Consider the following 25,463-nt stretch of genomic DNA (forward strand, 5'->3'; position numbering starts at 1 on the left):
TCATGCAGTAGAAATAATTGTGTTTTAAACTGTTCACAAATGAAATAGGTGATGTACAGTAGCCAGGATCTATTTCCCTTTGAATATCAATTTTTTCCTTCTATTATGCAGCGTTTTTCATGTATTATTGGGCCAAATGGCAGTGGAAAATCCAATGTCATTGATTCAATGCTTTTTGTGTTTGGGTATCGAGCACAAAAAATCAGATCCAAAAAACTCTCTGTGCTGATCCATAATTCTGATGAACATACGGACATTCAGAGTTGTTCTGTGGAAGTCCACTTCCAAAAGATCATTGACAAGGTATGTATGCTTCTATTCAGAACAGTGGAGACTTTTTTTTCATTAAGGATTTGAAAAGTTTTAATATTTGGTTATTTTAGTTTGAGCCGGGGAAAACTTCATAGCATGATTAGTTTACCTTTGGGATGTAAAACATCTATCCGAAGTTAATTAGCTTTAAAAATTCCTCTATTGAGTAGTACAATTCTTAAAGTATTAGTAGGGATTCTTTACTTATTTTCTGCAAGACTAATATCTGGTACATGCCTGTTTATAAAACTATTTAGAAATATGTAATAATCATCTCAAGAAGAAGTCATTTTAGAGTTGTCATCTGTTTTACCTCAAGTGGAAAAAAAACCTTATTTCTGAAATTAATAGGGCCCCTAAAAATTTATAAGTCTACATTTGGACATGTTATGTATTCTTAAGTTTATAATATGAGCATATATATTAAGAAACAAAGCCTATTTAAGCAAAACTTTTCAAAACTATTAGAAACTATTTTAGGTTATCCAAATTTAGAAAAATATATAATGCATCTGAAACTTTCTTATTTACACTTTGTATACTGTAAACATGCCTGCAATTTTAAAACACATTTTTCATCTAAAATTCTGGACCTCACTTCCTACCACTAAATATTTTTGAACCTGATATTTTGTTTGAATGAAATAAAAAGTGTTGGCAAATTAAAAAAAAAAAAATTCTTTTGCTTGCCACTTCATGTATTGATAAAAACTTATGGACATTTTTGTTGATTTATTGCAATTACAATGCCAAGGAATTTATTTCTCTTTATTTAAATTTAATTTTTGTGCACACATTCTAGCTGAAGTGTCAACTATTGAATTTGGGGTCAGTCAAAATAGTGGGAAATGTACATTGAAATTTCAAAAATTGTGTTTATTAATAAAGTGACAATATATACAGCCTTTGAAGGAACTGTTTTAAAAGACAGATTTTTTTTTTCTTTGACTTGATATACATACGCATATACCTCTTGCTTGTATTTGTAATAACCAGATTAAAAAATTATTAATTTATTTTTATTTTTTCACTTGACTTTGTGTTAACCTCTAGGAGCTAACTTTATGATCTGAAAAAGTTCTGCGTATACTAGATACCAATTTGGTTATGCTCTTGGGGGTTAATCTGGGAAAGTGGTAGGCCAGCTTAGAAGCATTCATCAATTTTAACTTTTTAAAGTATAGTACCAACTTTATTTTAGTTGTTGCTTTGTAGGTAAGTCTAAGATATCTTTTGAAGCTGATGATGTCATATTTGTCACATCTTTAATGTTTTGCTTTTTTATCTTCTAGAGTTTCTCTTTAGAACTACTTAGTCAAAAGTAACTCATTTTCCTAGCACTCTAAAAGAGTTTAAAATGCAAATAGTACTTGAGTCATTCAAGACTTCCTAATCTAAAATTTAAAGGGTGGGATAGCACAGCCACTTTAAATTTAAAGTAGGCCTTTGCCTTTGTGATTTGAAGCAGTGGTAAAGAGAATAAATTAAGTATTTTCAACGCAATAGCTTGTTTTAGAGGTGATGAAAGCATAATATGAAGGCCATTCAGTTTAAACTCATTGGGCTGATTTTGTCCAGTTCTCAAGTATTTTGGGTTTTTTTACTATTTTTTTGAGATATGCAGCTTTAAGACAGTTCACACTTCTACTAGACCTCAGAGTGCAGTTGACTTAAAAGCTGAACATGATAGAACTTTTGTGCTTAATTGTGAAATATGAGGTAAATCTGTGATATAGTAATTGTTTTTCTGACTTTGTTTTTCCTCAAAACAGGAAGGAGATGATTATGAAGTCATTCCTAACAGCAATTTTTGTGTATCTAGAACTGCCTATAGAGATAATTCTTCTGTCTACCACATCAATGGAAAGAAAAAGACATTCAAAGATGTTGGTATTCTTCTTCGAAGCCATGGAATTGATCTGGACCATAACAGATTCTTAATTTTGCAGGTTGGTTTATGAATAAAACCAATTTTAAGTAAAGCTGTATTTCCACTTATATTTATAAAAAATACTTGTCTAGGTTTTAAGTCTTGTATTTGAGGCCTTAAAGTACTCTAGCAGCACATCATGGTTTGCATGCTCTAAAAAAGATGCGAATCATTATTTGCTGCTTTAGAAATTTAAGGAAGAGAAACGGTTGAAGATACTAATATAAATTTTTCTGTTAACAAATTTGTGTTCCTGACATGTGGATGAATAGAAGAGTTGTCATACTTGTTCCGCCCTAGCAGCACGTAAATATTGGTGTAGTAAAATAAACCTTAAACCCCAATATTATTGTGCTGCTTAAGCGTGGCAGAGATTCAGCAACTTGTTTATACTTTAGATAAAAGTGCATCAATATTAACTTAAATCTTAATGATTCTACTGTTAAGTTATCTACAGCTCTCATATATAGACATGGTTTAACTGGAGAAGTATGTATATAAAAATTAACTGTGCATAAAAATTGAGTGCAAGAAAAAAACCACATGAAGTGTACTTTGTGTTTACACTTGCTTAACAACTGTAGCGGACTCAAAGGATGGCAGGTTTATAGCCAGCCCAAGCTGTGTTTTTAAAAGCTACAGTTCACAACCCATACTGTAGAAATAATCACAGAATTTGTCAATATAATATAATTTATATTCACGTTTGACCTTTAAATTATAAGGCTTGCTGGCATCTGTTTGCTGTTTAAAAGACAGGCTGAAGAGAACCACACTGATTTTTTTCTAGTTTTTAAATAATAATGGAGAAATTTGCTATGTGCCAAACAATTACTTAAAATGTAAATTGAGTTCAAGTACTTGATGGAAGTATTTAAATATTAATTCAATTGAGTAACTGTATCTGCAATTACCTGTAATTATTTCACTACTGTTACTAACAGGTCCCAAATCTACTCTGAAGGATCGTGGCCTAGAAAATTAGTGAGCAGTGGGAGCCTCCCGAGGTCTGAAATTTTTCAATAGAGTTTATTTTAGGCCTGTTTTTGTCAAAGGAGCTTCCAGTTCCCCTCTAAAAAAAAAAAGAAGAGAAAAAAATTCTAGATAGGTCGCTGTGCTTGCTTCACTTCCTCAAGCCTTTTCGTGCAGTCTTTTTTACAGTTACACCCACAAAAAGAGGATATATCTGTTTTGAAGTCTCCATGCCAATTAATTATTCCCTCCAACACTTTATTCCTGTATTTTCTGTTTCAAGATGGAGTGAGAAGTACCTGCAATAAAACAACTGTAGCAAATGCACTATACAGTTGTTCTGAAGTATCATTTTAGCAAAATTTTTAAAAGGGAGAGAATGCGGAGTCAAAGATTAAGATAGGTAGAAATTATGGTGCAGGGATATCGAAAGCTTAGTGTTAGAGAGCATGCCCTTTTACCACTGGGAGGAGGGGAAGGGAACATTTGGGAGGCAGTATTGCTAAGCTTTATTTATTTATCTTATTTTTTTCCCCAAAATGCAATTTGTTTTCTTCTCCCGTTAATCATTTCCCAGGAAGTTATCAATGAGGAGTACATACCTTTTCCTAAAAGCTTGAGTTTCGTGCTTTCCCACCTGTACAAGGGGAAATAAGGGGGAGGTATAACCAATATTAAGGCATAAAGCAATGGTTCCCACCATTACTTTTTTTCTTTCGTTCCACTGGACTTTTTGTGGGTAATGTATTATCATGAATGACAGAGGAAACTGTACTGAAATTTTCTGTGTTTCTTTAGTCTTTCTGACTGAGGCAAGGTCCTTTCTCTTTGCACGTGAGGTTTTGTGCCTTTTTAAAGTGAGATCTACTGAATTGATGATATGAAGTCAAGTATTTTCAAGTTGGGAAATGTAGCAGTATTTTCCACATAATGACAGCAGAACTTCAAAACCCAAATATTAAAAAATATAGTTAGAAGTAAATGAGACCCTGTCAGAAGGCTAAGGCTGAGCACTACTATCACAAAGATTGCCCCTTTTTCCCCTTTTTTTTTTTCAAATTAAATTATTTAAAATTGTGAGGGGATAAGTAACAGGCTTATTTAGCTTTGTTCTGTTCTTGTTATAGCTAAACTAAGTTTAACTTGATACCAAGTCAGAGTAATTTCTTATTTTAAGTAAGTTATAAATCTCTTTTGAATTTGACCATGTCAGTGGGGTGTGATTAAAATATTTTACCTGTAATCTAGATTATGGGCAAAAATATTAATTAAGAAATATCAAATGCTGGTTTTGGTGTGTGACAGAATATTCACTAGTTAGTACCAAATAAAAGGTGTAAGAGAACACATCCTACACGTACTAACAAAACCTTTATCTACTTGATTATGTCTTGCTAGCATATTTAGCATTACTCGATGGAAAATACTTGCTTTTTAGAAGACTGCTTTATTTTGGGGGGTTCTCCCCACTTCACCCCCTATTTTGCAGTCTTTCTGACATAGCAGATTTTGGTGCCTTTTAGGATAAAATTTGAAAGATGAGGCCAGACTGAATTTTTTAAAAGTTGGGTAGGGTGTGATACAGGTACCTCTGCTGATGCCATACTGAAAATATTAAAATCAAACTACTTCTGTGAGTAGCATTACAAAAAGCACCTGTGGAAAAACAGACCACGTAAGACTAATTGAGTAGTTCTAGAAGTATTTCAAATCCTGTGCCTGAACTAGCTAATTGAAAAAAAATCTTGTTTAAAAATGGCTTTAGTTACAATAGGATATTGCCAACATTTAACAGGAGGAGTTTGTCACTTTTGTGATCCTTCAGTTCTTACACTACATATTTGATGTTTTTAATAAATTGCTATACACTTTTAATACTTTAGGAATAGACAACTGTTCAGGGCAGTTTTAATGAGCATGCCACAGTCTGAAACTGCAACAGGAAAAAAATTCATCTTGCCACTTAAAAAAAAAATAATATGCTAAGCACTGCTGTAAAATTTAGCATCTTGCTGCTATTTTTCTGTCTTCCATGCCTAATGCCCCAGCTTTGGTAACTTATATAGCTGTAAAGAACATCAAATAAAATTACTTAGCTTTTCTCAAAAGACTTACTTGAACATCAGTGTACATGTACAGAAAACTTGTGTGGGTTTTGTGCTCTGACTGCGCCGGGCAAAACTCAAAAGGTAAGTAAGTTTGCTGTTGCTCAATAGTGACTCCTTTGAATAGGTTAATCTTGAGGCCAGAAAAAAAATCTGTCTCTCTATTCTGCCTGGTTTGCCTCTAACGAATTATTAAATAAATGGGGAGCACTTGAAGGAATGTCAGTTCTGGACATTGCAGGGTAGGCATGTCTGGGGAGCAAAGCAAACTGCCTGCGGACAACCATTAATGCCTGCTGAAATTGGCTTTTGCGGTTTTTGAAGGTAAAAGAATTATAGTAAATATATAATTTTTTTAAAAGGAAAGTGGAATTTCATAGGTAACTCCTGTTCAGTGACTTTGCAAATGGATATTGTAGAAATGGTAATAAATTGTACAAGACTTCTAATTTTATACTAAAAGACAGTATCATGGGAGCAGACTTCTATCAGTTGATTTCAACTTGCATTAGAACCTACTTGCTTTCAAACCAATTGAAATTGTTTTAAGTAAATTTTGTACTAATTATAGTGCAAATTATAGTTTCACTTAAATGCATTTGATAGACTTATATACTTGCTTGAGAATATTTTAATTAATAACTACAGTGATTTTATACGTATGTATTTTTTTAACTGACTGGAACAGCATTTTGTAATGTATGAAGTCTTATCCTATGGCAAGATTATATTGCCAGAAAGGAAGTTCAGTCAAGTTTTTCACCTGCTGCTTTGTGGAAATAATGTAGGAGTCGCTCTTTAGTGTATTGAAGAGGAAATGAGGGAGAGCAGATTTTCTTCTCACTTTGAGATAAGCCAGAAGTTCCCAATTGTTGAGGTCTGCTTCCCTGATGAGGCACACCAACATTTGAGCTAAAGCACCGAGTGGAGCACGAGCTAAAAAGCTCTACTGGGATTATAAAAGGAGATCTATGCTGCCAACATTGGTGGTGAAGAGAGGTTTGTTCTAGAAAGGTCAAGGACAGCTGAGCTGGAGTGGTAGGAAAAATTAAAGCAAGTGTGATAATATAATTGAGTAAAACTAGATTATTTGAATAAAATATTATGTAAAAATAGAAGCCTCACACTGATTCATAGAGTATAGAATCAATTTCACTGACTCTAAATATCATGCTTTATGCTGAAGTGAATACAGAGCAGCATAAGAGATGCTAATACGTCCGTGTGCGGTTTCGGTATGAATTCTCTTACACTATCAGAAAACTTACTTTGGCAATTCATGTGATTTTTATTTTGCAACTTGCAACATAACATTGTAACCAATGTTTATTAAGTTTTCTTCAGAAAAATAGGGAAACATGAAAAGTGGAGAAAAGCACTGTTGTAACGGCAGTGTATAATTTAGAGGGATCAATTAAATAGTTGAATTAGAACATACCAGTAATCTGAAGTAAAACACTGTAGGTTGAGTTTGACAATGACTGACTTAGATTCCAAAGTGATTCTAGATTTGCACTCCATTTGTATTCTTGTATTAAATACAAGAATGTCCTTAAGAAAGCTTCTAAAATTAGACAGATGTGCAAACAGCTTGACAAAGGCTACTTTTAAATTATTTCCAGAATGCAGAATAGTAGTTTTGTGCAAACAACTGAATGTTGTATAACAGGCTTATTCTAAGTTTTTCCTCATCTTTGGACAGTAGTGGCCTTGTAGATTTGTGTATGTGCATTTAGTACTTATTTGACTTTCTTGATTTCCCACCTAGCTTAACACTTTTCTTGGAAGGCGGTGCATGAAGTTGAGTATTTGATACTTTCTCCCCTCTTGTATATTCGTAAAATTGAATGGTAAAAATGAAATATGGCTGCAAGCATTAAGTAATAGCAGGGATAACGTGGAATTGAAAAACAAAAAACAAACAAACAAATGCTGTTGTGGCTTACAAGAGCCGTATCACAGTCACATTTCCAGGAAAAGAAGAATAGGGTTACAAGAATATTGGTTATCTATGTACATAGCTTCCAGTGCCTGTGTATGTAGAATTAGCACTCGTAGTCAAAACTTTACATGAAGAGGGGAGTACGGGCACACTGTCAAAATAAATTCAAACTGAAATTACTACTATGGAAGATTGAAGATACACAAATTTAGCGCCTTTTTTTTTTTTGCCATTCCTTACTGTATTCCCGCTTAAAAAGGGAGCACTATCATTTTGGTAAAGTAAAAAAAAAAAGTGAAGTGTGAGGACTGTCATGCTAGTCCAGTATAAGAAAAATAAAAAATGGGAAAGGGGTTGAAAACAGCAGAAGTAGCATACGAAAAATAAAAAATGGGAAAGGGGTTGAAAACAGCAGAAGTAGCATACGAAAAATAAAAAATGGGAAAGGGGTTGAAAACAGCAGAAGTAGCATACGAAAAATAAAAAATGGGAAAGGGGTTGAAAACAGCAGAAGTAGCATACGAAAAATAAAAAATGGGAAAGGGGTTGAAAACAGCAGAAGTAGCATACGAAAAATAAAAAATGGGAAAGGGGTTGAAAACAGCAGAAGTAGCATACGAAAAATAAAAAATGGGAAAGGGGTTGAAAACAGCAGAAGTAGCATACGAAAAATAAAAAATGGGAAAGGGGTTGAAAACAGCAGAAGTAGCATACAGGGAAATGGAAAGACTCATCTTGCATTGCTTAGTGGCTTATATAAAATAAAAATGCCATTTGGATGCCTTTATAGTATCAAGAAATGGATTACACAAAATATCCAGGAAAAAGAAATTGAGGCAACTGGTGTCAGATGCAGAAACTAAGATTTGTACAACTTCTAAGCTAGCACTTACCAAGTGATATGACAGTTTGATATTCGTTACTACTTTTCCTCTAATTTTACTCACAATTGACTTTTGCAGCAATTACAAGTTCTGTCAAACATGTAGAATTGGAGCTGCATCAGAAAAGAGCCTGAACCTTTTTAGCAGTAATTTAGTATTAGTGCTAATTCTAATGTCAGTATTCAGAAGTGGGTTAGAATAGAGGACAGAGGCTGGAAGAACAGTCGTTGGAATTTCCCAAAATCAGTTTTGAATTTTCTGTCTCTTAAATCTCAGTAGAAAAAACAGCTTTTATAGTAAAGATTCTAAATGTTCTAATGTGGTTTCTCCTTCAAGCAAATCCATGGTGCCGCTGGTTTCATTCTACAGGCTGCATAAGCCATCGCTCTTCCTTATGCTGATGATGCTAAGAAGTTGTGCGCACTGTGTGTTCAACTCCTGTAGCTGGCTGGTGGAATACTTGCAGAATCTCTTGTTCACGTTCCCCTTGCTCTGGGAGAAATGCTTCACTGTTTGAAAGAAATTGAAATATAGCTGCGTTCTATAAGATTAAAAATTTTAAACTTTACTATTATTTTATTAAGTGAAGTTTGCCTTATGCCAGGTCAGTTCTGTCTAGCCTTCCATATTAAAAAGTTAAGAAAAGGATTGAGATTGGGTATAATTTGGATTGATCAAGATTGATTTTCTTCAGTAGGACAAACAATAACAGATTTTGCCTACAGCTACTATAATCCTCCACAAAACTTTTGAGTTAGATGTGGCCGTTGTAACGGCAAGTACTGTTTTCTCAGCATTCTGGATATGCTGGCTACAACTTGACTGCTTGCTTCAGTTCAGTGCTTAAAGGACAAGTTCCATTGATCACCTGTTGCATATAAAGAAAACCCAAAGTTCAATGTGGTATTATTTTTTTTTTTAGTAACTCAGCCCTTTTTGGGGGAACAAACGTTCATGGTTAATCTACTTCAATCTAAAATTCAGTATGTAAATCCTTTTTTATACATGCATATCTAATAATGCTGTCACAAACATCCCAAGACTGTTCATCTTATGATACTTGAGAACATCAAATGAAACGATGTTTTGACCAGTGTCTACTTTTGCCTGTCACTTAAATGAAACAGAATTGTGTAATACTGTAAAGTTGCAAACTGCAATTCATATAATGAGTTAGTTTAGTAAGCAAATTGAATATATATATTGGCAGTATTAAGAAGTTACAAGGTTATTGTAATTGTGCTGTAACAGGTGTTACGCTCTGGATTGCAGTGTAGCCTGCTGATACCCATCCATCACTCAAAGATTCTGGATTTATTAATAAAACTTCCTTTTATGGGTGTTTAAAAAGCCTTAAAAGCTAGTATGTTACCAAAAGTGTGCTACCATTACAGTGAAACTAATAAAATATTGTTCTGAATTTAAAAAAAGCAGTGATTGCCTTAAAAATACCAAATATTATAGCCACAGTTGTCATATGTAAAAATTTTCCGAGTTTAATCCTGCAACAATTATCTGATTTGATGGTAATTTGCTGCTGTAATTACTCTGTGGAATACTGACAAAGTTGATCTGCAAATGTTATATTAACAGTTTAGTTGACAAAACTCATTGCGTTGCAAGACACTGTCTTCAAAAGTTATTTTTCCCAAATTTTCAGGGATGAGGAGGCAGTTATTGGTAAGCAAACATCTTTCTCTAGAGGTTCTTCAGAAACCACTAGTCATAATGCAGGCAAGTTTTCACAAACAAAGAGAAAAATATTGTTCCTTTCTTCATGAAGAGTTTTAAGATTGTTGTTGGTAATCTTTCAACGTCAAAGGGTTTTGCTAACCCTGTCTTGTTTCACACCAAAATTTTCAAATGGAATCTGAAGGCTGTCTTCTGAAACCCCATAATTCCAGTTCCAACACTATCACAGACTGAACTATTGCGCACAGCACAAATTACCAACAACTACAGTTTGTCACCATTTGAGGCTGGATAACGTCAGTATTGGGATTAGCATGTTCTGCCACTCAGATTTCTAACTTTGGAATTAGTGCTTCAGCCCACAGACCCTACTGGATGTAAAGGAAGGTTGCTGGAACATGATGCTACTGTCTGCCAAGAGCAACAAACAGGAGTTATCTGCAGAAGTGAAAAGTAGTATCCTGTTTCAAGGCTAGCGGTAAGAGTTGCAGAAAGGCAGCTTAATGAGTAGGTCAAAGCTTTCCTTTATCCGAGCAGTTTGATAACCTTGTTTAAAATCCAAATCTCTATATGCCAGAAAACACTGGATAAACTCGCAGCTTTCTGTTCTGAGAGGATCAGCTATTATAAGAAAAGAATGTGTAATTTTAGGGAAAATAGTAGTAGTAGCTCTAAGAAATAAGGTAATAACAAGTTTAGGGGTTTTATTGTCCCACCTTTTGAGGGCTACATGGGAGGTGAAATTCTTACCCTTCACAAATTTGCTCTGGGAAGTTACATACAGCAATGGAATGTGGCTGTTTCGGTAAGCTGCTTGCATTGTTAGAGATGTGCTAGTCTTAACGAGAATTTGGCTAACACGAATACAGAAGAGTGTGTGTGCAACACGGAGACTGAAATTTGATGAATTCAGTCTATAGATGTCTTACAATAAGCGTACAACATTCCTAATGTACTCCTAGGGTGCAAGTATCGCTTCTACTGAAATGCACAGAACTCAAAAGAGATAGACGCTGGCCTTGGCAGCCTCATAACATTAAAATAGTGATAGATCATGCAGATGGTGTCACCGCTTCTGTTGCTTCATCAGACATGTTTATGGGCATCTGCCCAAGGCATCCTCGTGGGCTTGAACACAGCAGCCACGAGTGGTCCGGGCACTCCTGGCCAGTGTGTTTTGCACGTCTGCTGCACCCGGTGCTTATGCTGACCCTATCACAGTCTCCTCAACTGAGTCATTGATTTCAAATGGTTAATTTTACTATGAACAATTCTAACACTTATTTTTGAAGGCTTTTACAATTTATTTTAAAGCTTTTGCTTTTTACTTATGCACAATAGAAGTTTAAATTTGGACGACGTCTGAAACACGGCACTGAAATAATTGCCTTCCTCAAGCGTTCAGCTATGCAGGGGAGGGTGGAATCTCCAGCTTCCACGTTCCTTGAAGTTATTCCTCATATTTTTCACTAGAGGAAGTGGCTTTCAAATGCGAATGGCTCTTGCCCTTCTTTCATAACTCTGTAGCCTGCTGTCAAGCAAGGTTTCTCGTGATTTGCCACAGCTGTCAGTTAACTTCATTGCTTAGAAATTTCTCCACAGATAAACTTGTGTTCTCTATTAAAATGTACCAATAATTGTTTTCTGGTAACTAAGCTGAGGCATTCTTAGAAACTTATTTATTATACAGTGTTTGAGCTGCCTGTCTCTGCCTAGTGATGTGCCAACATCCCAATGACCAGTTCAGTCTGATGTAGAAGACTTCACACATAATGCAGAACCTGAAATCACAGAATTTTCAGAGTTGGAAGGGACCTCTAGAGATCATCCAGCCCAACTCCCCTGCTAAAGCAGGATTGCCCAGAGCACATCACTCAGGACTGCATCCAGGTGGGAAATTGGGTTTGTAATTCCATTTGGAGTTCTTGCACTGAATGTACAGCCTTCCCCAAACACCCAATGGATATTTGATGCTTTTTCATACAGATATTACTTAACTTTTGTGGATGTTTCGTTCCTTGTTAGCTGGCTGCCAGTGTCACCAATGTCTTAGTGTTGACATCCATTTTGTGTTTCTTCTCAGCTAAACAGAGACTTTACTTTTTGTTGTTGTTGCACATCAGTCTCTCTCCTCTCATGAATCGGTGCCTGTGAGCTTGAGAGAGATAACTGAGGCAAATAACAGGAGAGATTTCCTGGTGGTCTGTTCTGAGACTTTTTAAATTTAGGTGCGACAGCTGTGTTAAGCATGCCCAACCATGTTTTCTTCCTTTCAACAAATGTCTGCCTGCTGCCGCCGTAGTTTCACTTTCAAAAATGCTGTCCGTATTTCGAAAGATCTTTTACTAGATAAATGAACAAGGTTGTATTTTTCTGTTTTTACATAATTCAAATAATGGGTTGAGTAATAAGCACAGTTAAAACGTTAGTACACAGTTAAATTGACTGTCAAGTTTCAGCAGAAGGCAGAGTTGTAAAATGTCTTTTTCCCCTGTTAAACATTGTTGTGACTACTTGCAAGAAGAGCAGGTACCACTTTTACGGTCTCCTTTATCAATTTAAAATACCTGGAAACCATTTCTTAATATATGGGTGGGCTAAACAGATTTCTTAATCTATTAACTTGGTAAATAATATAAATATTAAATAATAATACTTATTTGGTTAATACTTAAATAATAAATAATACTTATTCAGTTATAGTTTATATATTCTACATGTTTTCATTTTTACCCTTGATAAGAAAAGAATCCAAGCATTTAAGTAGGCAGTCTGTCCTACGTCTCTTCACATAAGATGAAGAATATGTGGTTCTCCAATTGCTTGTTTATGGTGAAGTAGAGGAATTGCATATCGAATTGGCAGTAGCCAGCCTGACCAGTTACTTCAGGTGCGTTATCTTCTCAACAGTACTCAAGTCACTTCATCTTTTCAAATTGTTATTGTATGTATGGCCTAAACTGAAGTCACCAGTAATTCCTGGTCATGCGGTGATATACCTACTTACCACGTAGACAACCAAACCCCTGTTTCTTAATTTTTGATATTATAGAATTGGATACAACTGGATTAATTTTCATTAGTTATTTACTATTTCATTAAATGTATTGTAGTTACATTCCATTATATTAGTGAGCTACAGAGAACCCTCACAACTACATTGTCATCTTTCTTAGATGGTTGTGACTTCAAGATGGTTAATTATACTTAGCCAGGTAATTTAAAAAGTCGACTTGCATTCCTTGCTTGTCCATAATTCCTGTGTTAATCCAGGGTAGTTTTGTGGTTTATAGCAGCACATAACTGCAGGGATGTGCGTGCAGTGTAGAAAATTCTTAGACTTGATGCTCGGCACCTGAATTAAATATCTTTTCTGTGATTGTTTTTTCATGGATGGAAGCAGAGGAAATGCTTTAATGCAAGGAGAAACAAAATAGAGACTTAGAACAATTTCACAGAAATTTAGGAAGTTGCAGAGTTTCCTACCCGCGAGCAGTGCCTCGCTAACAGGTGGGGTTTGGTGTAGAAATCATATACTTCCATTGTAAGGGAGCAAATGTGTAATTGGAGTTGTATATAACTGCACTTACTAGAAAACTAATTGTCTGCCTTTTTGATATGTGTAAGAAATAAAACTAAGAGTTGGGGTTTTTTTTGGGTTTGGGGTTTTTTTTGTCTTGTCAAACCTGCTGATGCTTTTTCAGGAACAGTAATTACCAGAAAATAAAAGCTTAGATATATTTAACTTCTAGAATTTTAAATGAAAAAACCACACCTTTGCCTCTGTGTTTTACTCTAACAAAGGAATTATGTCCAAGAAAGACTCATTGTAATAAATACTAGTTCTTATTTTGCAAAATTTGCAAAACTTTGCTTTTTCCCTTCTACTCAGCCAAACAGTATTTACTAATTGGAAGAAAAGCATAGGGCCACTAGGTGTCATTGTATACTGAGTACGTGGAACAAAATCACTTTGGCAAAAAAAAAAAATCTCGTAACTTCCTTAGCTAACACTCAGCGGTACCTTATCCTCCACTTTCTTAGCTGGTTGCAGTTCTGATTTACAATGTTTGCCTGGAAATCCTGCCCTTTGTTGACTTCCGTGACTGTCCTTTCTGGTGCTCCGGCAGTCTCATTCATCACCCCTCCTTCTTTATGTTCTTGAGAAGTTCTTCCTCAATCCATACCTTTGTAGAGACTAAGCTGTCGGCTTACGCTCAAGGAGCAGCCAACAAGGACAACTAAATTCTTAACTATATTTTCACTCTGTGGCTATAGACTTAGGGGGTTTTTACGTATGTAGCTCAGATACTGGAATATAAATTTTATTTTGTTTTGTTTTGTTTTTAAATCTTGTCAGTTCTAAAACTAAATTAAAAACTTTAATCCAGCTTGCTATTTCATTTGTTTAAAAATAGGTCAAAAAGGCCAGTACTGGTACTCTGCAGTATTGACTATCTGTTTTACAAATAAATTGTCTCTTGTCATGTACATAACTATATGGGGGTTTGAAGGGTAGATAGTTTTTACTCTTTGTTCTCTTTATTTAATTTTTACAGCATCTATCACATCTATTCTTGCTCCAGATACCATTTTAATATGCTTATATTCAATTTCATGTCCTCACCTTCTGATATATGACCATGTAACATACAAAATATAACCTGTATTCCGAAAGATTTTGTGCTGCTCTGTCTCAAGTATAAAATGTTGATAGTAGATTTTTTTGTTGTTGGCTAATGATAGCATCAGTAAAATAAACAGTCCTTGTCATTGTCTCAGTTTACTATTTCCTACTTTGTGGTTGTTTTTTTTTTTTTAAAGTGAAATTATTGTTACTACTCACCTTAATAATTTAAAGTTAATGCTGTAAGTGAAGGAAAATTGAATGAAGAAAGCCTAATACTTCAATAATGTTTTTCTTTTTCCAACAAGGAAGTCTCAGTTGTATGAATTACAAGTCCAGTTCATCCAGCAGACACGATATTATGGATCCTCTGTTTTCTAAAGAGAACCTTCCAGGGACTTCAATCCTGATTAAGTTACCTTAAGACCGTTGGGTGCTACGTGACCTAGAGGGCATGCTTTGTTCTCTTCTTTTTATAGGTTGGGGAAATACATTTTGAATCTTTAGAGAAATGAAGTAATGTTTAGACCTGAATGTTGGCTTTAGAAAAGCCGCTGGGTTTTGTCCACATCACCACCATGCACTCCCTGGAGGGAATTTCTATTCATTTTGATCTTAGTTTTCCCAAATATTTCTACTCTGAATAGTCAGTTTTGATTACTGCATTATTTTCTTCTTTTTTTATAATGCTAGAATATGGTGACATACTTGCATTCCAAAGATGTTTGTATTTTTCAGAGTACTAACTCCTTCCCCCAGGAAAAAAAAAAAAAAAAAGAAAAGAAAATATCAAACTTTTCTTTTCCAAGGGGGAAGTTGAACAAATCGCAATGATGAAACCGAAAGGCCAGACTGAACACGATGAAGGCATGCTTGAATACTTGGAAGACTTGATAGGATCTGCACGACTAAAAGAGCCTATCCAAACTCTATGTCGCAGAGTAGAGATTCTAAATGAAGAGAGAGGAGAAAAGGTGAGTCTCAGGAAGTTTTGTTTGAATTAGAAATAAAAAATATAAACTTGCAATGTTTCACTATTGCATTTTTTTAGAAAAACAGTTAACATAAAGACTTTGTTAAAATTTGGCACTCCTCTACAAGAGTAGAAGTACAGAGAGATTTTGAGTTATCTTTATTGCATCTGCTGTTTCTCTCAATTATAAAAGAAACAGGCAGTCAACATCAGTTGTCCTCTTTTAAACACCTACAATGCTGTTGGCTTTCTGTTCCCAAAGGTTTGAAGGCTGGAGTTGGAACACACGGATTTTACCTGCTGAACACTCTTTGGTCGTATCTGCATGCATTAAATGCTTTGCAGACCGAATAGAGAAACAGATTATCGTTATCTGAGTATGTCCAGATAGGGCTTTTTATCTGCCTGACTCCTATTGCTAAATAGGAAATAGGAGAAGCGGCAGGGAAACCTTTCCTGTGCTATGGAAAGGGGAGAGGAAGAGGGAGGCAGAGCATTGGTGAGGTGATGCACGCGCAGCTGTATGAGGAGGCTTAAAAATACAGACAATTAGTTGTAACTTGAGCTCTGTAGATCTATTGCAGGACTTGCTTCCATAACATTTTATTTATGCATTGAGTTCTAAAAGTACTAAATAATATCAAAGTGTTTTTTACTTGACTTGACATGTCCTTGGTAAATCCTAATATGTTGCAGACTTTTTTTAAAGGCTGGAAAGGAAAACAAAAGACATGTAGTTGCAGGAATTAACTTAAAAGGGGCTAGTCAAAAGGTTGAAATATAGAAAATAACGTATAAGGACTGTCTATATGTATCTCCTCTTTATTTCTCACCTATGTTTTCCTTGATTTGCCTGAGCTGTTTCTAACATCTGTAGGATCACTTTTTAGTTTTAAATTACTGTTTGAATTGCCCTAAAAGGACAGCCTCCACTACAGAAATGAAATGGTGATCTGTTATTTCTGTAGTGCTAAATTGCCTCGCAGAGTTAATTGCTGAACACCATCTCTCCAGAGGACAAATGTGTTACGGAGGGTCTGGGGGTTTTCTCCTTGTGGTTTGTTCTTCTGTCGTCCTGGCAGTAACGTCTGCTCTGACTCTGTTTTGTCTAGTTAAATAGAGTTAAAATGGTGGAAAAAGAAAAGGATGCCTTGGAAGCGGACAAAAATAAAGCTATTGAATTTCTTTGTTTGGAAAACAAAATGATTAAAGAAAAGAATCATATCTGTCAATATTATATGTAAGTACTTCTCTAAAGTTTTTATTTGGCTTTAATGTAGTAGTGTTAGACTCTGCTTCCGTATCTCTAATTAGAAATATTTTGCATTTCTTAACACTTGTATCAGTCCTTCAGAATTTGTCGAATAGCATGTAGCTAATGATTTTTGTTTAAAATTATGAAGTTAAAAATTACAAAATAGAGACCGTTTTCACAAAAGCCCCAAATGACAAAAAACCCTAAAAACACCACCACCAAAAAAATAAAACAACTGCTTGCCAGCTTTTACAAAGTAAAGTAGTCTGGCAAATTAATCTCTTACAACTTTCTACTTAAATTGAGAGTAGATCACGTAGACTTTTTCCATCTGAAGTGTCGAAATTGTTAGATGTCCTTGCTGTTTTGTGTTAAACTGGCAAGTTTACTCAATAATTAATATTAGGGTTTAATACTTTAGATAATCACTTTGTTACATTTAAGATTGGAAATATATATATTCATTCTGAATGTTTGCTTTATGGGAAAAGTGGAATTCTGCGTTTTGTGGTTTCTTTTCCTAGCTACGACCTAAAGAAACGAATAAATGATATAGAAATGCAGAAAGAAAAAATTAATGAAGAAACAAAAGATGTTAATGAAAAGAGTAGTAAACTTGCAGATGAAATGAAAAACAAGAATAAAGCTTTGAAAGAACTTGAAAAGTAAGTACTTTAGGTATAGATTCGTAAGCTAAAAGTACTGTGGTTTATATGTTCTGCATATGTGGTGTTACAGTTAGAAGGATTTTCAGAAAAAGCTGTGGTAGTTGTATTGAGCAGGGGGAACACCTGAGAAAGCAGAAATATACAGGTTTTTAGATACACGACCATAATGCTTAGGTACATGCATGTTAGGTATTTTTCTCTGGTTTCCATGTGAATCTCTTAGGTATGTGTTTCCCTAAAATTGATTAGTCTGGGTGCTAATCTCCAATCCAGCCACAATATTAACCTTCTCATCCTCTGAGATCATAGTAAGTTACTTGTGAGAGATGTGAATTATAAATTCTATCCAAGAAAAAATAAAACTTCTGAAAATGTATTTAATATTGCTTTGTTAGTTGATCTCTTTCTGATGCAACCTCACTTTTCTGGGGAAAATACTGTGAATATAGTAAGTACTGGATGTTGTTTGTCACAAAAACTGACTATTGGTTTAAATACTTTTTAATATTGGTTTAAATTCTATTTGCTTACTTATTAAGCGAAGCTCTGCTGACATTATTTTTATAGGGTATGGAATAGATAATTCTTTCTTTTTTGCCCTTCAGGAAACTTGATAATATTACAAAGTTTGTAGAGGAAAACAAAGAAAAATTTAATCAGTTGGATCTGCAGGATGTTAAAGTAAGGGAACAACTAAAGTATGCCAAAAGCAAGGCTAAAAAACTGGAGAAGCAACTTCAAAAGGACAAAGAAAAGGTAGTGTGAACTGCAACTTGGTTTACTTAAAGAAATGTAATTGTACTTTGTGCAAAAAAGAAGATGGAAATATACGTTTTAAATTTTTTTTAATTGGGTATTTTATGTCATTTAGATCAGCTGGGGATTTTGTTTGCAAATCGCTTACTTAAGTAATGCATTATTCTCCCTTAAACCATTGCTCATTGCACATCTTGCTATGGGAGACTGTGGCCAGCGGTACCAGGCTGGTTTCTACCTAAAGGCAAAGTCAAAAGCTTTCCTGTTGCTTCTCAGCTCTCTTGGGAGGTCTCATGGCTTGAAAAGCATCTTTTTATCATGTTTGTCGTGTGTTGATTACAGGAATATTGCGTGTTATCACAGTTAGTTTAGTTAAGTCAAAGGATATATTTTACCAAGTTGGCTGTTGCCAGCTGTTAGAGATACTCAGTCACTCTCTGGACCAAGACTGGCCTTCTGAATGTAGGTATTTAAGAATTAAGCCTTATTGTGATTCAAAGACTTGAGTTCTTATGTGTAAAATTATGTTCTTTTACTGCTATGGCTTGCTTCTCTCTGGATGGGCTCTAGAACAGAACAAGCCTTCCAAATAAAATCCTGGCCTCCTGCTAAAGCCACAGTGTATCTTAACCTACAAAAAGACATCAGCTTTATTAGGGGCTTACACTTCCTTTGAGTTCCACATAGCAGTTGAAAGGCAGGGGCTTAAAAATAAGGTGAAACTTTTGTTTCAGTGGGAGAGGAAGTTAAAAGTCTTTTCCTTGTGTAGGTAGAAGAATGGAAAAATGTACCTTCCAATAATGAAAAAGTTATCATCGAAGCAAAATCTAAGAGCGAGCTTCTGGAAAAGGCAAAAGAGAAAGAAGAAGAAAAACTCAAACAGGTCATGGATAGCCTTAAGAAAGAAACACGAGGACTTCAGGAAGAAAAAGAGGTTTGAACAGTTTTGACTTGGTACACTTACTGTACTAACTGACGTATAGCTTTTACACCTACAAATGAAATGATCACGGGATAGTTATAAAATAGCATTTTACATGACAAATACCCCGTTGCATGTGTTAGTGCAGAGGAACCTAACTGGGAAATTAATTTTGAATTTATAATCAATGCTAAATCGTTCTCATTGTTGTTTGCTTTTTATAGTGATCGCGTGTCAGCCAGTATATCATTCATATACGTATATTAAATAATTGTACGCTTCCTTTATTTGAACACGCTTTTATTTTCTTCCATCAAAATGTTTAAGCCAGTATGTTGCTTAAATAAACAAACAGATTTTGAAATGGTATGTTCCAAGTCTTTCACACCGCTCTAATCTGTCTTTGAATTCATAGACAACTACTATTACCCTTGCTTATAGTGTGGTGGCTTAGCTGGCAGACTGTTGAGCACCTGGAGGCTGGAAATGTCTCCTGTAAATTTGGGAGGAGTATTTTCTGTACTTGAAAACACCTGATCTGTAATTTAGCATTATGTTGAGAAAATGATACAAACTCTAAATTGAGAAAATGGTACAAAGCTTGTATGAAAATTTTCTATGATAATTCCCTGATTTCTTTACAATTATGAAAAATGCCTTCTTCAATTTCTATATAGAATGTTAATAAATGAAGAAATACTTCTAAATATCATAACTGTTCTGCTGAGAGGAGAGCTGGTAAAAGAACAGGCCCATTTCCTCTTTTTCTTTCATACAGTGTGATTGATGTAGTAAACCTCCCAGTTGTCTGTTTTTAGTTGTAACACTGTCCATTTTTGCAGTGCAAAGAGAAAGAGCTTATGGAGTTTAGTAAAGTGGTGAATGAAGCACATTCGAAGATGGCTGTAGCCCAGTCAGAGCTCGATGTCTATCTCAGCCGTCATAATACTGCTGTGTCTCAGTTAAATCAGGCAAAGGAGGCTCTGATGACTGTTTCAGAAACCCTTAAGGAAAGGAAAGCGGCTATCAAGGATATAGGTATAAAATTACCTCAAGCTCAACGGGAATTAAAGGAGGTGAGACTTAACTTCCATATATAATTTCTTTGAGTTGCAACACAATGTTGCAACACATAAACCAAAGTTACACTCTGTTTTAGCAATAACTGTGGTGAAAATAAATGAAAAACTGACTCCAGTTTTTCATTAACACTTAAAAATTATATTCAAATACTCACTTAACTGGGGAAGTAAGTGTTTGATTTCGAAATTATTCTAGGTTAAGCAAATGAAAAGCAGTGCATTAAGCACTGAAAATTAAATACTATATATTCCTGCAAGGGAATCAGTTTAAATATCATACTGAGACATGTTAAAATAAATAATGGTTATGTTTCGACGTTCCTTTGAATTTCACTTCATGCTCTTCTCTTATTCCCCAAAGAAAAATAAATCCCACTACCTTGTCCTAAGCCTGATTCATGAATTCATTCATATTTGTGTCAAAGTGTGCTAAATACTAGCTGAAGTGTATCCAAATACCAGCCTGCCTTCTGGTAAATGGTTGCTATTCTGCTTTTCAGTGGCTGGTTTCATTGCCTGCACAAGCATGAATCTAAGGCTCCCTGAATATACAGTAGGTTTTGTGTCTGTCTCTTTACCATTAGAAAGAGAAGGAGCTTGAGAAGCTGCAAATAGAAGAATCGGATGCTAAGAATCTTGTTCGAAATCTGCGTCAAAAATTAGAAGAAGCCAGAAGTTCTTTAGCACAGAGTCTCAGTCGAGGAAAAGTGCTTGAGGCTCTGCTTCAGCAGAAGAAATCTGGAAATATTCCGGGGATATATGGAAGACTGGTAAGTTTAAAAAGGCTATTATACTTTTAGTCTTAAACTTTATGGGAACAGAATGGGGTATCTGTAATTGAGTGAAAGGTAGAATTCCTCACTTCTCTGTTGCTATTCATTTGGACCGCAGAGTTGCAAATGCTGTGGACTTGCTGTAAATTAAAAAGAAGATTGTTGAAGTTCCTCTACTCGGTACTAAGTATGAAAACTGCCATGAAACTTAAAAAAAATCTTCCAACCTGTATATAACTGAATGTGGAACTGTACACATTGGGGTTTTTTTGCTTCAAAATTTATAAAATTTGGTAATCTCTTTGCTGTTTGTTTCCTCTTGCTTTACTTGCATACATGTCAAATCAGAAAGAGCGTTATGATTTCAGAAGACCAAGGAAAGCTATTTCTTAGCAAAATGTTGAGTGTTATCAGTTCTTTCCAAGCAGTGTTGCTTTAAAGTTCTGAAAAATCTGCAGCTGAGTCCTTCATTCCTTTCTTTGCTAGCACTGAACAATACGTGCATATCAGCGTATATGTTAAAGTGCTATTTTTGTATTCTGCAATTTTCTCTTTTTTCCCCCCACCTACTGATCCAAGGAGAAGTATATCTGCTTCAGAAAACTCAGTTTATTTAGTGTATGTATATTTTAAAAGTGTGTGCATGGATTTATTAAAAAAGGATAAAGTTCAAACAGCAGCCGAGCACTGTCTAGTACAGCTGGCATGCGTTGTGTCTCATGCTCTGTTATCACTTGCCACAGAGAGGAGTGTGAGGTTAATCTGTTCTTGGATAACTCGCAGTTGGCTGTGCGTGCTGTTTTTATCTGCAGATGCACAAGAATTTTTCAAAGATGATGAATACCCCTGTACCCGTTTTTCAGATAGTACAGGACAGCACGCACAAGTATATGACTTGCTGGGTCCCACCAGCTGACCGTACACAGAACACATTAATGATTTTGGTCGGCCAGACTGCCTCACTGAAATGCTGGCATATGAAATTTGACATTTGTCTACAGAAAATAAATCAATGCTACCTCATTGCTCTACAAGAAGCACCACTTTTGAAGCTCTAAGTATATGAATTTCTACTGTGGAAACAAGTACATTAGAAATATGTAAATAGCAGTGTGCAGAAGACAGGGGTGGTATTATTTGACAAATTTTAATTAAGGTTTAAGTTCTTCACAGAAAATTATTTTATAATTTGTTTTCATCTCATTTCACTTTGTGTAAAGTTTTTGTCATTTATTTCTTAATACAATGACAAAATTTTGATGCCAAACTAATCAGTGTACTTCTGCCTCCTCCCTCCTCAATTACTAGGGAGACTTGGGAACTATTGATGAAAAGTTCGATGTTGCTATTTCATCGTGTTGTGGTGCCTTAGACCACATTGTCGTTGATACAATTGATACTGCACAGCAATGTGTGAATTTCTTAAAGGCAGGAAGAATCGGGGTTGCCACATTTATAGCCCTGGACAAAGTAAGTGCTAGCGCTTTGGCAAACCAAATTGTTGATTTACCCTAATGTGCACAGTATTAATACTGTGTATGTATAATGTATTAATATGCATGTGTTATATATTACTATCTTACACTGTATGTGTGTTAGTACAGGTAAAGCTAAAATATAAAATGTTTTAATAGGCTGTTGGTGCCTTCGAATATTCTACTGGCAAATGATAACGTTTACTTAGAGAATTACAAGGCTTTTTAGATACCTATATTTGTACAACAAATGTTTGGTGTGTCTTTTATATTTTTATATTTAGAATTTTTTAACAAATTAGCTAATTGAAAAATCCAAGTAATCTTGTAACTGCAAACTATGAAAACTATGAAAGAGAATACTGAGTTATCAGTGAGTTTTTAATTATACTGGATGTAAGCAGAGATCCCCAAGGAAAGAAGCTTTGCTGGTAATTGCAGTACAATTCATTTGCTTTAGAGCCTTAACATACCTTAGAATAATGAAATGACCTCACAACTTATCCGAAGGAGTCTCTCATTCGTTTATTTACATTTTTGATGTAGATGACTGTTTGGGAAAAAAGAATGGAAAAAATCCCAACTCCTGAAAATACTCCGCGGTTGTTTGATCTGCTGAAAGTAGAAGAGGAGAAGGTTCTCCCGGCTTTTTACTTTGCGTTACGTGATACCCTAGTAGCTAATAACTTGGAAGACGGTACCAGAGTAGCATTCCAAAACGATAAAAGATGGAGGGTGGTAACCCTAAAAGGACACATCATTGAACAGTCAGGTATTTAAGTGCAAACATGCAATTATATTTTAAGCACTTTGTAGATGATACCTAAGCACAATAAGCCCACAAACTTCTTTTAATCTCTTTTACTTTAGGAACAATGATTGGTGGCGGGAGTAAAATAATGAAGGGCAGAATGCGTTCCTCGTTTCTAATGGATGTTTCAGAGGAAGAGGTTAGTACATAATCTTAATTAAAAGTGGAATTTCCGCAAAGTTCCTTATGTTTTGGCAGTTCTTACACACATGTGCTGTGTCCTTTTAAATCAGCGTGAGTAGTCCACAATCTGTGATGCAAGATACATTAACAAAGTTCACAAGGTTATCATTGGTTATATTGCTCTGAAGTGCATTTGTTCACAGCCCAGCTATCATCTGCCTATTTAATTTTTAGTTTCCTGGTACTGCCTTTGATAGCTTGGAAACTGGTTGAAGGTAGGGGTGAGAACATGGAAGATACTGATCGTAGGGAACCATTGAGCTGCTGAGCAGTATACATGGACCTCAGCAGCAAGAAAAGACAGGTTTGGTCCTTCATTTTTAAGTCCTTGTGAGAATTGTCAGGGAGCGTCAGAGCTTTCCTACCAATTTGAATTTCAAGAATATTTTGGAATATCAAGATACGGCTTGCTTTTCTTCTGAATTCTTTTAGGTTTTAGTCTGTAATTTTATTTAGTGTGGATGTAGCCCATGTCCTTTTTGTCTAGTAACTGCTCATCAACTTAACTGAGATCAAACTCTCTTCAAGAAGACAACTCCCCCGTGGAATTGTCAAGTAAATGGTGGCTCCTGACATCAGTCCTCTCTCTACAGGAGAAGGAACTTCTGCTCTTTAGGAATGAGAGCTATAAGCCAACACAAGGGTTGAATATTTGCTTACCGTTAAGGACACAGAAACAGTAGTTAGTATTTTTAGGTGAAAATACTTTCAAATTGGAGAACTTCAAAATGAAACTCAACTTTAAGGTTCTCTCTATCTGATTTATCTGGTGAAGGAGATAACCATGTCACCACCTTTGCTGTCACTGCTGATGTTTCTGCACTTTTTAGTTTTATCACTGAGAGGTTAAAATATATATCTATTCTTTTCTCATCTGTTTTACATATTTGCATCATCACTTGGCTTGGAATACAGGATTGCATTGGCTAAGAAGAGATAAAATTCTGCAAACCCTGGAGGGGTCGACATAGAACTCCTCTTTGTCAAACCTGTTCAGATAATGCTGTGCTTGCAGAGAATGAACGAACTGACCTCAAGGATAAAGCGTTATTGCCCTAGCCTTGTAAGGTTCAATAAATATATAAGGCAGCTCATATTTAGGTCTCATTAATAAGGGACTTCGCTATTTCTTTTCTTCACACTTTAGATTTATTCATTGTTCTCTCCGAGAGACAGGCTTAGGTACTGTTTTCTGTTTGGCCTATGAGAGATACTGTGGCACTCGATAAAGATCAGTAGCTATAACTTAATTTCTACATTTTCAAGAGTTTTGGCTCTGTACCTGTCTAGCATAGTGGACAACTCCAGGTAGAACAAATATGTTCATATCTGCACCTATTAGATAGTTCTCTCCATGTAAAAACAGGAAATGGGCTGAGATCTGAAATGTATCTGTATTCCTTCTGCTCTTGAAGGTGAATTGCAAGACTTGGTGGCTTGACCAGTTACCCCTTGCAAAAGCTTGTCTTCCTAACGCCAGATTACTGCAGAAACCAACAAGCCTCAAATCTTAACTATAGTAAAAATTGCTTTTTTGGTTTCTGCTTTCACTACTGACTTAAGACTTTCAAGCTTAATCTAGTTTTATTTCCTTAAAACAATTCTCCATTAATGAGCTATTTTAACAGGGATTCTTCAGCTTACTTTTTCTTATGCTTGCTCTTCTTGTTTTTCACTATTATAATTGATCTTCTCATCAGTCAGCCTCCATATCCTGACCTGCTACAGCAAATTTTGAGGTTTTTACTCCACTTTCTTGTGTTTCAAGAGATCATAGACTGCCGAGCACTCGAATGAGATCTTGCTTTGTTTTGTAGTGGTGACACTGGGCAAGTGATCCTATCTCATTTTTGTGTAGGTCAGTAAAATGGAATCTCAACTGCAGAAGGATTCTAAAAAAACCGTACAGTACGAAGAAGAAATATTACAACTTGAAGAAGCCATAAGAAAACTGCACCAAGAAGTTCAGGAAATGAAAAATACTTTAGAAAAGTATACAGCAAGTATCCAGGTGAACACGTTTATTATTGAGGCACTCTCTGGCTTCTCCATGAATGTGCAGAGGGATAACTTCTCAGCCTCAGCTTAACATAGTTCATGT

General features: G+C 35.4%; 1 protein-coding gene across 5 annotated transcripts in view; it reads left to right on the forward strand.

The window, feature by feature from the left end:
• SMC4 (structural maintenance of chromosomes 4) overlaps positions 1 to 25,463 on the forward strand; it is a gene marked incomplete at its 5' end in the record, with an annotated part of 37,123 nt that overhangs the window by 1,979 nt on the left and 9,681 nt on the right. For 2 of the 5 annotated variants that reach the window (XM_082486990.1, XM_082486992.1), the window contains 13 exons: positions 112 to 303; positions 2,085 to 2,261; positions 15,274 to 15,438; positions 16,550 to 16,677; positions 17,217 to 17,357; positions 17,966 to 18,116; positions 18,886 to 19,050; positions 19,881 to 20,114; positions 20,705 to 20,890; positions 22,202 to 22,363; positions 22,915 to 23,140; positions 23,239 to 23,318; positions 25,221 to 25,373. In XM_082486990.1, coding sequence (XP_082343116.1) covers positions 112 to 303; positions 2,085 to 2,261; positions 15,274 to 15,438; positions 16,550 to 16,677; positions 17,217 to 17,357; positions 17,966 to 18,116; positions 18,886 to 19,050; positions 19,881 to 20,114; positions 20,705 to 20,890; positions 22,202 to 22,363; positions 22,915 to 23,140; positions 23,239 to 23,318; positions 25,221 to 25,373 — 2,160 coding nt within the window. Of the gene's footprint in view, positions 1 to 111; positions 304 to 2,084; positions 2,262 to 11,573; positions 11,728 to 14,772; positions 14,944 to 15,273; positions 15,439 to 16,549; positions 16,678 to 17,216; positions 17,358 to 17,965; positions 18,117 to 18,885; positions 19,051 to 19,880; positions 20,115 to 20,704; positions 20,891 to 22,201; positions 22,364 to 22,914; positions 23,141 to 23,238; positions 23,319 to 25,220; positions 25,374 to 25,463 lie in introns of those variants that run through there. The other 3 variants (XM_082486991.1, XM_082486994.1, XM_082486993.1) reach the window with 3 other exon arrangements.

Source organism: Vanellus vanellus (assembly GCF_965231255.1).
Source record: "Vanellus vanellus genome assembly, chromosome: 8".
NCBI classification, from domain to species: domain Eukaryota; kingdom Metazoa; phylum Chordata; class Aves; order Charadriiformes; family Charadriidae; genus Vanellus; species Vanellus vanellus.